Here is a 13,250-nt window from a genome sequence, read left to right as displayed (position 1 = left end):
AAAAAATGTACCCTTAATTCCATTGAAAAGCACTGCACTGAACACCTGATCTTTTTATGAGTATTTCTTTACCAAGGAGCAAAGACACCCAGGGCAACGATGCCCCAAGAAGGCATTTAAACAGTGATATCTGTGTTATCATGGTAGCCTCTGGCTGCTGGAACAGCAATAGGCAGGCAAAATCCCATTGCAGTCCTGATGCTGTCTCCAAGGCTTACACTCTCATTAACAGTGAGAAGATTGCTATTTATGTATTGGCACTGGAGGGAAGCATCCTTGATTGCTGCCTTTGAGAGCACAGTGACCCCACCTCCATCATCTGAGTTGTTGGGCTCATATTGGATAGTACTGTTCCAAAGCCTAACAGAAGCATGTAACGTATAACTTTGCTGAATTATAACATCATTGCTTCACACGTGGCTTATGTGTAAGATTTCAGTGAATTTAACTACACAGAAAGCTTAAAATGCCTGCATTATTGTGCTATTAGGGTCATTGGGATCAAAGATAATGAGATGGGTTTTATTTACCCAAACCTTTAGCTCAAGCTAAGTGGCAGATTTACTTCAAAATAGTCAGAAAATTTATTCCTTACTAAAGGCAAAATGCTTTTACATCTTTTTTCTACAAAAGTCCCCTCCATCTACAGATGTTCTAAAGTGAATCACAGAACTAAACTGGGAAGTCTGCTAGAAATAACTATCTGGAAAACAGCTTGGCAGAGCATTGTAGTTGGTTTCCTTTTTTCCCCTGTCTATTTTTCACTCAATAGCTGGGGGGGGGTGCATTTTGTTTACTGACAGCTGATGTTCGGTTTTGTGTCATTTGGTGTCTGCTTTTGCACTGTTCAAAGGTTCATTTAGCTGTTTTAAAGATTAATTTGTGCTGCCAGAATGGGGCATTGCATCTTTCTGCAAAAACAGATTTCCTCAAACGTGGGTGTTTTTTAAGCCTGTACATAGCTATGCTAATGCAGCAGTACACATATTTAATAGTTACATAAAAAGTCTGTCACTGATATACAGCCACTTCACTAGAAGCAAAGCTTCCAGCCTGCCAGCAAATATCTATCCTAGAATTCTGCAAAAACAAGTCAATTTTCAAACAATATCTTCCTTTTTATTTAACTGTAGTTTGTCACAAATTGCTTAGTTTCTAGTTATCCCACCTGTTAGCACTATAAATTTATGTGGCTTAAAATTCTATCTCTCCCATTCTATGTGCAGTCTTGTTCCATTTTGGGAAAATTCTTAGCTTACTACTCTTGCTGTGTATTGGCAGTCTCTTGACTTCAGTCATGTGTAAAGGGTTTGTTATATAAATGCATGCCCATATTGTCTAGTAGAAGTTACAGACAGAAAATTTATGGTATGCTTCTGTCTTTGAAGAGTGTGAGGTTGTTCAGTTTTCTGAGTTGGAAGGAAAGGTAGGGAAAGCAAATACATTTCCTAATGTTTGTTTCAAGCTAAACCCTTTTCCTCATTTTTTTTTCTGTTGACAAGAATGAGATGGGTGTCAAGCTATGAGAAAATATGGAAAAGTTCCTGTTAAGTGAATCTCCCAGATGTCCTTTATTCTGTTCAGCATTCAACCTGCATTAGCAGGAGAGGGGAAGAAAAGTCAAAATTATTCACTCCATACATACCTTTCTGTAAACATCAGTGTTGTGATTTGCTTATGAATCCTCTGATCTCCCCATGTAGTCAGCATCTGGATCATTGCTCCCTGTCATTTACAGAACACCCTCTGAAACTTCTGTCAAAGTATTTGGATGTGACTTTGTGGTGAAGTATAAGCATCAATTATTTCCTACCGCTTATTTTACAAGGGTTAATTATCCGGCTTTTTTAAATTTTAGGAAAATGTAAACAAAGAAATTAACAAAGAAATTAGGCTTGATAAAACAATCCACCCCTGTGAACCTGAAAAAAATACATGCAAGAAATAAGGATATACTTTGTTTCTGGAAACGTAGAAGTGATATAGGGCAGTTTACTTACTGCTGTTCTGGACTAGATAATGACAGGACTCCTTCACAAAAAATACATATTAGAGAAGATTTCTTCTTTTCAGTGTTTTACTGCCTGGTTGTCAATAATTTTTTGTCTAACGTACACTTTGATGTTCACTTTTATTACAGGAAGCTTATCAAAAACTTCACACATAACTGTAGAATACTAAGCCAAATGATTATCAGTTGCCTTTTACCCAAAATTAATATTTTATTACAACTTCCAAGTGCACCTGAGCGAGCCCATTATTCTTGCTATTCTATAAACTGACAATTGAAAGCAAGTTGTATTGGCAGACCCTTATCGAACAAAATTACTCAACAAGAACCATCAAGGAGCAATTGTTCACAGTGAAACTCAACTATAATTATGGTACTCCAATAATGAGAAAAGTAACTTCTTCTTTTTTACTGTTAATGCATTTCTCCCTACTCTGGATTCCAGCACCTAAGCTGCTTTTAATAAATGACAATCGCTAATGCTTTCCTGCTTACTAACAAATTGATTTTTTTATTGCACAAGCATTTTCTAGGATGGTTCTTCCAGTTTATTCTTTCAAGCTTCGGTTCTGCTTCACTGGCATGTCTGGACTTTAATTCTTACAACTAATACACAACGGAATGTGTTTTCTGTGAGAAGTTGAAATGTATATGGATTTCTCCATTAGGCAGGTAGGAAGTAGTTCAGAAGCAAACTATGGGTAAGCTCTATGTAATGTGAATAGCATTGCTTGCTTTGAGCTGGTCCATTAGGACTGAGCTTGAACTGTAGAACTGAGATTAAGCTCTGAGTGTAGGACATAAAGGGATGCCTTCATTCTCCACCCTTGCTACATAGTTCACTGCATGCTCAGATGGTCATGGTAAACAGTTCTACTTTATCCCTAGAAGTTCAAGAAAGTTTATTTGCATAAGGAGTCTTGTTTACATAACATACACTATTGTATATTTGCTGACTACAGAAAATGTGATAATTTCTTGTAACAAGCATATGAAAGTTACTATTCGTAACTAACAGAAGCAGAAAGATAGGAAGAGAAGAGCTAGAGGAAACTGATAGATACACTTAGAAAAATGTTTGTAAATAAGCTACACAGATATAGTCTTTGTTTCATGGTGAAATTAAAAAAAAAAAAAAAAAAAAAAAAAAAAAAAAAAAAAAAAAAGAGATCTGAGCTCCCTTTCTAGCCTAGCAGTAAAGCCTTGGACATGAAAGCAGATTCAGAATTGTTTGACTGTTTGTGAGGTGGGAGGCAGAGGGAATAGTTCCCTTGAATAATGTTTAGGGTTTTTTGATCTGTTTTAGATAAGAAGCCAGCATACCTTTACCAAATTCAGCTTTCTGAAGTATCATTCCTAAGACCACATATGGGAAGTAATCTCTAATTTTGGATTTTACACACTGGTATTGAACAAGCCTGTTTAAGTGCCTTATGCAGTCAGTGAAGACTGGGCAATTCTGGACTGGCTCATAGGATCTGTTTTTGACTCATAGTTATGAAAATTTGACTCCTTTCCTTGAAACGCACGTTTCTGTCTCAGAAAAAAAATCTAGATATTGCTATCTCTGGAGATGCCTCCACAGTTCTGGGAGTTAAGTTATGGGAGATGAATGCATGAGATCACCAAAACATCACAGTGTTAGGTCCAGTGCATCATTTATTTGTTTGAGCCTTGACTCCTGATATATTGCTTTCTTAATTTTGATTAAGTAACTCACACATTACAACCAAAGCATTTTCTGCAGATTAGAGAAACTTCAGGAGTATTGATATGTGGCCCCTGCTGCTTCTTGAAATGAACAATGATGCTTTTCATATGTTAAGAAAGCATCAAGATAGTAATAAACAATGGAGGAGGAGATGGTGGCTCATCAGTTTTGTGTAGCTCAGAAGTTTAAAGTTTATGTATTGGAAAACGTGTTCAAGTAGTAAATGGAAAAAATATATAAAGGATATTCTGAAGTGCAAGATGTGTCAGAATCTTATAAAGATCACAATCAGGCATAGTAATGAATAATCAAAAAAAGCTGTGATGTCTCAGAATAGGGTTAAAAGAATGCCTTAACCATGTCATTATACTTATGAAATCACATAATCATGTTTTTCTGTAACCTTATGTAGGCAATTTTTAAATTTTGCTCATTTTCAAATTTCTGGTATAGCTTACAGCTTCTAAATATAATACACCTATGAAAATGGGCAAATTCAAAATAGAGATTAAATAAGTGTGTTTCTTATGTCTCATAAGTACCTGTTATGTATCATAATGAATATTGATGAAGTGCAGAAGCCCCTAATACACAGACTTAATTTTATTTAAATACCTTGACATGCCCTGATGTCAGTAGGGCAGGTATTCCATGATGCAGTCCAACTCTGGACTAATTTTGAACCAAAGAGCAAAACTTGTTCTTTCCACAAGAAGATACAGGGTGGTATGAACATTGAAAATATTAAGAGTCACTTAAGGGTGAAATGTCATTAGATTAAGAAAAATATGTTGCAGTTCAGTTATAAAAAAAAAAGTCAGGTTAATTGTTTCAGTTAATGTAACTGGACAAAAGTATCTCTTTAATTTATGTTTGTTTCAGTGCTTAAGTGAGTGTGTTGCAATTTTTAGAGTTCTAAGTAAACTTTGAAACACTATAAAACTAATGCCACAATCAAATCCATTAAAAACTGACTTTTTTCTGTGTTTTTATCCTGTTCTGCACTCCATTTGCTTCTCTCATGGAAAGACAAGAATAAGAAAGCAAATCATGGAAGCGTTGTAATTGCTTCCTTGTTACAGTTCCACTTTTCTTTCCTCAAACCCCTCCAGAATATCTTTTGTAGGCACACTGTGGGACTGATGTGAATTAGGGGTTGCATAAGCTGTATGCTAGAAACTGGTGAATCTGTTGTCCAAAGTATTCTCTCTTTGTCATGTGAGAAACCAGGATTGTTTGCAGTGTTTGTTGCTGCGGGGGCAAAGGGCCAGAGGACTTGAGAAGGTATTTTAGAAGTACAGATGCTTCAAAGTATACAAACTTTCCTGTAAGTACAAAGCTTCCAAAACATACCAGCAGGTATAAATTCTTGCCAGTGGGTAATAGGGTAGTGAGTGGAAAGTTATTTAATATAAAATTTCAGAAAAACAACTCAGAGAACAATGTTTACACCTTGTGCTAATTCAAGAAATCTTCATCTAGCAGTGACAGGTGTATGACCATAGTTTACTAAAAATAGTAACTTATTCTTGTATTTTTTGGTTTTATTATTTGATTTTTCACAGGTATCTTCCCTTGACTAAACTTAACTAATGTCAAGGGGTATAGGGATACAGAAAAAATAAGAATGAGCACTAACAGCAAGACAAGTAGGTTACACCTATGTGTTTTCCTTTAGCAGCAGGGTGTATGTATCCTGTTTGCAAAATCTGGCTTCTGAAGTCTCAAGAAGGGGGCTGGAACTGCAGCTTCCATTGTTTGAGGATGCTTGAAACACAGGTCTTAACTGGGGACCTTCTATAATGTAAGCCATTAAAGGAAGTGTGATGTCTTGAGCAAAATTTCCATTCCCTTCATGTGTGCACTGATGTGCACTAAAAGTGCAAAACCCAGCAGATTTTCTTCCAGTTGCTTTTTACAAAATCATTAGGTTTTGTTTATTTATTTATTCTTCCACTGGTTTTTCTGTTACAGAAAAATACAATTTTTTCTTCACTGAAATTTGTTCTCTTCTGATGCATACAAATGCATTATTAGTAGCAGGACTGGAAAAGCTGCAGTGCTGTGGCAAGTGGTTCTCCTGTTTGAAGCAGTATGTAACAAATGGAACGAGTGTGAAACCTTGGAATGCCTTCCAAGACCTGGGCACTGGAAGATGGCATTGGGCATTGGGATGCAGTTTTTCCTTGGGTGGTTTCCATGCTATTGCAAAGCTGAAAGGCCAAGCACTGCCCAAGGGAGTACCTGTGCATTTTGCTCTGATAGTCTGACCTCTTCAGCTTTAGCAGGAGGCAAGTTAGTGGGAAACCAGAAGCAGAACGTGGAAATACCTCATAAGAAGGTCATTTTCTATGACATTAGTTCTGACCCAGAGAAGTGATAGAGCTTTATTTTTTTACATCAACTGGAGAAGACATTCCAACCTTTGCTGTTCTAATTGGAAGAATAAGAAACCTGTGTTTATGTAAGAGATCTATTGCTATAATGGGGGTGAAACAGTTCAATGTAAGACTGTTATTATTAATAATAACAATTAATTGTTATTAATAATAACTGTTATTAAGAAGTGCTGCTAATTAATATGTACTAGCTGCATTCTTTTTGGAAGATTAACCTTACATTAAGAATCATTAAAATGGACTTTGATGCATTATTTAAAATGACAAGACAACAAGCTGAATATTTTGTCATTCATGTCACTTCAAATTCTTCTTATTCGTCACACTGACACTCAAATAAATTACACACAATCAAAATCTTGTAGAAAAAAAATAAGATCACTAAAAATGTATGTGATGTGAGTTTTAACTATAATTGGTATTTTACATTAATCTGAAATATATGGCTTTCTTTTTTCATTTTTGCATTTCTGCTTAATAAAATGAAGTCAAGCAGACTGATCAATAGGAAATACAAAATTGTAACATAGTGTGAGGTGACATAACATCACTATGTTTGTCATTTACACTAGTTCTATTTCAACAGCATTGCTGTATGTCTGAGTGGGAGAAGTACAGTGAATAACTTTCTTGGGGAAGAAAACCCACCCAATCAAAACCAGTCAGCCTCTTGTCACAAGGCAGTAGTGTCATCAAAACAATGAATAACCACTGCATCTTCTGCAGGTTCATCTAATTAGTGAAATCCATGTCCTTTTTCTGCTGGCATGGCTGTCTCTCTGCTGCCACTTGTGCTGTCCTTCTGAGGCCAGAGTGATTTCCTGACTCCCATCTCCATCACTGCCCACTGCTCTTTATCCTTAAACTTGTTTCTTCAAGTAGAGATGTGCATGTTTCATATGTGTAGGCAATCATAAATATAGGAAAATACTTCAATGCCTTCCAGAATTGCATTAGCTCTCCCTAGGATAAAATTACCAAAGATAGCTTCATTCTCTCAAAGACTTCTTTGACCCCTGTCCTTTTTTCATTCCTGTCCTTGTTTTGAGGATGATTAATTCATTTTTCTTAGTACCATACCAATGTGGATCATAGAATGATAGAATATCAGGGTTTGAAGGGACCTTTAAGTTCATCTAGCTCCAACCAAGGGCAGGGGGGCACTTCCCACCAGATCAGGTTGCCCAGAGCCCTGTCCATCATGGCCTTAAACTTCCAGGGATGGGGCTTCTACCACCTCTCTGGGCAACCTGTCCCAGTGTCTCACCACCCTCATGGTGAAGAACATCCCTTCCTCTAGTTTGAATCCTTCCCCCTGGTCCTATCACTACCTGACATCCTAAAAAGTCCTTCACCAGCTTTCTTGGAGGCCCTCTCCAGATACTGGAAGGCTACAATAAGGTCTCCTCAGAGCTTTCTCCTCTCCAGATTATTTTCATAGAGTAGATCTGTGCTTTCAGAGTTTGCTTCCCAGATTTGGAACTCCTGGAGTTCAGTCAGGGTCTGTGTTTTTCAAAGGGCACAGTCCACTTTCTCCCGTTGCCTGCCCTTGGGACTGGTGACTCAGTCTCTGGACTGAGATGCCCAATGTTGGATTCTCCTGTTGGATGTGCCAGAATCAGCTGCTTATTCTCATGTCTCAACCAGCTTCTCCAGAGCCAGCTGCTAGTCCCATTCCTTCAACCATTTGTCAGCTGGAGACTCTGTTTGTCCAAGACAAACACATAGTTCAATCTCCTAAGTGCTGCTGGAAGGGTACTGAGCTAGGGAAGAAAATACAATGTGTATTGGTAAGCAAACAAAGCCTTGTTGGGCATGCTCTATGACTAGTGGGAGAGGGCCATTTGATGTTCTGAATCTGTTTTTTCCTACCACATCTTTGAAATCAATTTGTATCCTAACTTACCTTTCCTGACACTTGCTGTCCTTACATTTGTAGAATGTTTGGAGACCATTGTATGAAATTTTTAAGCCTATAAAATTATTAGAAAATAATTGTTTGCTGATGATAGAACCTGTGTGTTACTGCTTTGATGATAAATGTAATTGCTGGAATTTTCTATGTAGATTTTTTTGCTATATCTTCAAGCGGTAGGAACAATAGCTGAGGCATTTTTGATCTACAGGTACTGCAAATATAAATAGTGTGCTGACTAGAAGTCTCACTGCTTAGTCTGTCACAGTCCAGCTTAAAATACATTCAGTGATGCATTAAACTTACAGACAAAAGAAGATGGCGTTTATGAAGTGCTGGCACACTAGGACATTATTTGAGAAGTTAATGTTAGGATCCAGACTTAAGATTTTTGCTTAAGATAGTCATGCAGTGGAGCTGGGTTCATTTTTGTATCATCTTGAAACAATCTTCCACCAAGTTCTCTTGACGTTCAGGTAGGATAGAGAAGGACATAGACTTGAGACTGTAGGAAATTATCAGCATAAAAGTGACTAAATTTGTTGGTCACCAGAATTTCTGAAAACTTAAGGGTATGCCAGTCTCCCAATGTACAGTGACCTGTCTGAAGACAAATGCTACTTATTTTGATGTATTTACCAGATCATGCCATTCCTTTGCTATCATGTGAAAGAGCTGGTCTTGTGTTAAGGCATATCATTTAAGGGGATTAAAGGAAAAAATCAGAACAGTTTAAAAACTCATAAACATTATCCAGTAAAAAAATATTGAAATTTCTTTTTTAATTCTGTAGGTAGATGCATATAGATAAATTTCATAGTTACTTTAGCTAAGTCTGAGCAAAATGAAGTACAGTTTCTTGGAGGTATTTTGGAGGGAGGAACATTTAGTGAATGAACACAGAAGAACTAAAAGTTGCTTTTATAAAATTAGCGTGAAAATAATTTGTGTTGAAGGATATGAATCTAAGGAGCATAAAAAATAAAATGAGAGCCTACAAGCCTCTAGATAGCTAGATAATCTTAAAAAATATCTCCTGGAAAATACAGGGAGTGAAAGGATCACTAACAGGAAACTAGGGGGGCACTCTTTTGAAGCTCCATAGCTCCATTTGTCATTCCCTTCAAATGCAAATGTTCCATAAAGGTGTTTTAGTTGTTGATTTACTCAAAAAGAGAAATTTCTGGGTAACTTGTGCCTGACAAAAAATCTGAAAGCTAGCCATACATCCCTATTTGTTGCAAGATGTTGTCTGAAACAATCTAGAAATTACTACTATCTTGAGAGAGTTCTGAATAGAGTAAGATCCTATAGTATCAAGTTGCCATTTGTTTATTTGTCTAGATTACAGAACATTCCTGTCACATGGAGATGTCAGCCTCCTGATGGTAAGCAAATGGTAAAGGCAATGGAATCTAGGTCATTCATGTGCTTGAAACAAAAGAATCTAGGCTATAAAACTAGGCATCATTAGCAAGCTGAAGTAAAGAAAACATTAATTTTTAGAATGCGGTAATCTCTGAAAGCTTAAAAGTGATGTATCATTTAAGCTTGCAATGCAAAACCAATGAATAAAAATTAATTCGGTGGCAAATGCACATCTGCAGCTGTGCCCAAAAAAAAAAAAGAAGCTGGTAATTTTTCACACTTTAGAAAGGCTATTCAAAAAGGCTGTTAAGACATCTGTTAAGACAGAAAAAAAAATGTATCACTGTGCCAACACTATGAAGCACTGTTTTATCCGTTGAGGACATAAAAAACAAAACAAAACAAAAAACCCAACACCCTAATTTTATTAGAAGAGATGGCGTAATATCGTGAGGAACTCCTGAAGAACCAGACTGAAATATGTCCATGGGCATCACCGGGGTACCTGGAACTTGAAGTTGACCTGATGAGAAATGGCCCATTCACTTCTTTAAATTCAAGCTTGGGTGTAACAGCTCAGGAAAAGTACCTGCTTGTGCCTTACTGTATGTTGTGGACAGTTTAATAAACACTTCCACTGTTAACCAAACTGAGCAGAAAGTCAGCATGTACATAGCATCCTTCCATGCTTTCCCACCCTGAATACTATTTGTTCCTCATCCCCTTGTCCAAATAAACCACAAAAATAATTTGAGAGGCAGAGAAAAAAAGTAATGGAAGAGGCTTCCTTTGGATTGGAGAAGTGTTGGAACAGCCAGTGTTGTATTGAGAAAGGTCAATGGGCAGGCTGGTGGTGCCACCACTTGGTACACTGCTGTTCCACACAAACCCTGACAGAGTCAGGCATTCTTAGGGAAAGAAAAGTTTACCACTTTTAAGACTTCTTACTAAGTTACTTATTCATTACATTAGTTTTGCATACATTAGAATGTCTCCTTTGTAATATTAACCATTCTGAAAAACTTCTGGCTGCATAGCCTCATGGGCATGCTATTTGGGGCTCTCTTGTCAAGCAGTTCTAAGAGTGCTGGGTGATTCCTGGTATGAGCAGTGAAATGGTAATTAGGTAAGTACCCAGTTTAAAAGGTTATCTTCAGATTTGGATATTCTTTTAAGAAGTACTTGGAACATGTTATTCTGCTTCAATTTGGATATGGTCACACCCTGGAACTGTACAGGAAAGCTGTGCTAGTTGAGCAAAACTTTTATTTCAATAACTATGTGTATATGTTACATATATACAAACATGGATTCAGAGCTTTGCTGGATTATACACACCCAATATACACACCCAGTCTAGGAGACCTTTTTTTTTTGTGACATCCCCTTCAATCTGTCTATCTGTGTGCTACTAAGTCATTGAGCTGTTTGTCTTTGAAAGAAATAACAGCTCTGAGTTTGTAATTTTTTGGACATGGTTTATGATTTTTTTTTCTTTAACCCTAAACTATTCCAAGATGTTACACAGCAGTTCTTGCTATTGGGAATAGCAGGATCTTCCTTTCTAAGGAGACAACACAGGAATGACGCACGTTCAGCTAATACAGTATCACACCAAAAAAAAAAAAAAATTTAATTCTTAAAGAATAGCCCAGGGAATTGTGATTGTGATACAAATGAGGATTTGAGGATTTTGCAAATGGCTAACATATTTAACTGCTGTGAATAATCTGCACATAACAGTTGGAATTATAAAAGCCCCATAATATGTCTATAATCCTAATGTGTTTCTTTGCTGTTTTGCAGGCAGACCAGTAATGATTGTAGTTGAATACATGGAGAATGGATCTCTTGACTCCTTTCTGCGGGTGAGGTGCCATTTTCTGATGACATTTGAATAAGACACCAATCTAGGTTAAGATTTTAAATCATTTTTCATGAATTAATTTCTATATAATGTTATTCATGATTTTTTAGTGAAGAATAGAAGCATTTTCCCCAGGGTACATTTTGAAGATACAGTGATACATTAGAGCATAGCTGGAGAAAAAGATTTAAATTTAAGAATATAATTGATTTCTTCTACAAAAGTAGTTCCCATATTTAGCAACATGTATTTCTAGTGGTGTTTTTGTGGAGGAAAATATAAATTAAAGTACAAATTACTAGACTTTAGAAGTTTTTCATTCTTCTCAATCACTCTCAAAAATACTTTTTTAGGATTTTTTTCTGTTGGTGAAGTGTAGAATAGACTTAATAAGTGATTTATAATGATTTATGGTAACATTATATGAGTGAAATGTCCTGGCAATAATTAACTCCCAAAGGTCACTAATAAGCATTAAAGTAAATGTACAAAAATAATGAATAATATGTTGATGCAATTGAATTTAATTTTTTTTTTTTAGAAAAGTAGAAGGAAAGAAAGACCCTCAATTAAACTTTCCCTAAGATAATCTCTGTCACCAGTCCCCTAGAGGTGCTCTGGAGGCCCACTGACATCCTATGTGAATGATTTGATTGTCAAGTATTTCAAATTTGTCTTAAAAAGTAAATGTCAAGCCTTACTAGCCCACTGCCCTGCCAGTGCCATCTTCCAGAATGGTAAAGCTGTGACTGTTAGCAAGGTCAGGATGGGTGATCAGGGCACTGTTTTCATGGAATTAATTTAAAGGGTATCCCAAGTACAAAGAAGAGGTGTTCAGCAGGGAGCTGAGAAAATATTTGCAAGAAAAGCTATATGATGATGACTGAGGATGTTATGGTGGCAAGAAGAAGGAACTGCTAAGAGAAAAGAGTAAGTAAACAGGAGGGAAAGAGGAGCCAATTTAGAAAGAGAGCTAAACCAGTGAGAGGGACAGTAAGTCATGCTGAAGGTACTTGTTTGAGAGCAGGTTGAGAAAACTTTTTCTTAGAAACTGGGTAAGTTTTAAAAATCAGCCCCCTTGCCTTTCTGGCTCATCTCTCCATCTGCAGCGGATGGACTTCCACTGATCTGAGTACCTTGGGCTTCTCTGTTCTGTAATTTTCCGGCAGTGCCCAAGGAACACTTGTCTGGGCCTGACACTGTTCTCTGCATGTCTGTGTGCTGAATTTCAGAGGGGAAAAAAACCAAATACTGAAATAATTCCTGAGAGAGAATTACCTTTGTCTGCATTACTCTAGCATGATATCTACAGTCCAATTATTCTCCACATTCATTTCTTTATCAGAATAGTTACTGCTTGCTAGGATACTTTAATAGAAACTGACATTAGCAAAATTATGATGTTATTTTGAAGCAATACTTCTCACATTGCATTGATATATTTGTAGGCAAAACTGCTGGAGGGAAATGTGAGCTAATCATTTCTGCAGCTGGTTTCCTTGTATATCATTTTACAGTTTCAATTCACACTTCAGATATGGTTTATTCTTTTAAAGTGCTTCTTAAAAGGACTAATATTCAGCATACCAAAGCAGTGTAGATACATCATCAGCATTTCTGTTAATAATTAGTAGATCAAATGGTTGCAAAGCAACCCATTTTTAAAAAATCCAGCTGCTTCATTAAGAATAGTTGCTTTCTGTAGATAAAAGCCTACTCTTTAAAAGCTTTTGTGAAGATAAAAAGCAGAGAAGGTTTATCTTTAGCAATCCTAAGTATTCAGTAAATATAACGATTCTTATGTGGTGAGATTTGGAAGGGCTTATAAGGTATTTTTTTATTACTGTTCAAAACAGTGCAAAGTTTTTCTCACTAGAAAAAAATATTTCCCTATATTTTCCCCTATATTTGCAACCTGCAAAAATTAACCAGTACATCCCTCCAACCTGCCCTTCTCCAAAAGCCTGGAAAAATGGGTG

General features: G+C 36.6%; 1 protein-coding gene across 2 annotated transcripts in view; it reads left to right on the top strand.

The window, feature by feature from the left end:
- The window catches only part of EPHA6 (EPH receptor A6), a 445,064-nt gene that overhangs the window by 367,460 nt on the left and 64,354 nt on the right, over positions 1-13,250 (top strand). For both annotated transcript variants that reach the window (XM_071756858.1, XM_071756850.1), the window contains one exon: positions 11,211-11,272. In XM_071756858.1, the coding sequence (XP_071612959.1) occupies positions 11,211-11,272 (62 nt within the window). The remainder of the gene's footprint in view (positions 1-11,210; positions 11,273-13,250) is intronic.

The sequence above is a fragment of the Heliangelus exortis genome, chromosome 1, assembly GCF_036169615.1.
Source record: "Heliangelus exortis chromosome 1, bHelExo1.hap1, whole genome shotgun sequence".
Classification (NCBI taxonomy): Eukaryota; Metazoa; Chordata; class Aves; order Apodiformes; family Trochilidae; genus Heliangelus; species Heliangelus exortis.
Note: the sequence above shows the minus strand (reverse complement) of the source record. Positions and strands in the feature narration are given on the sequence as shown.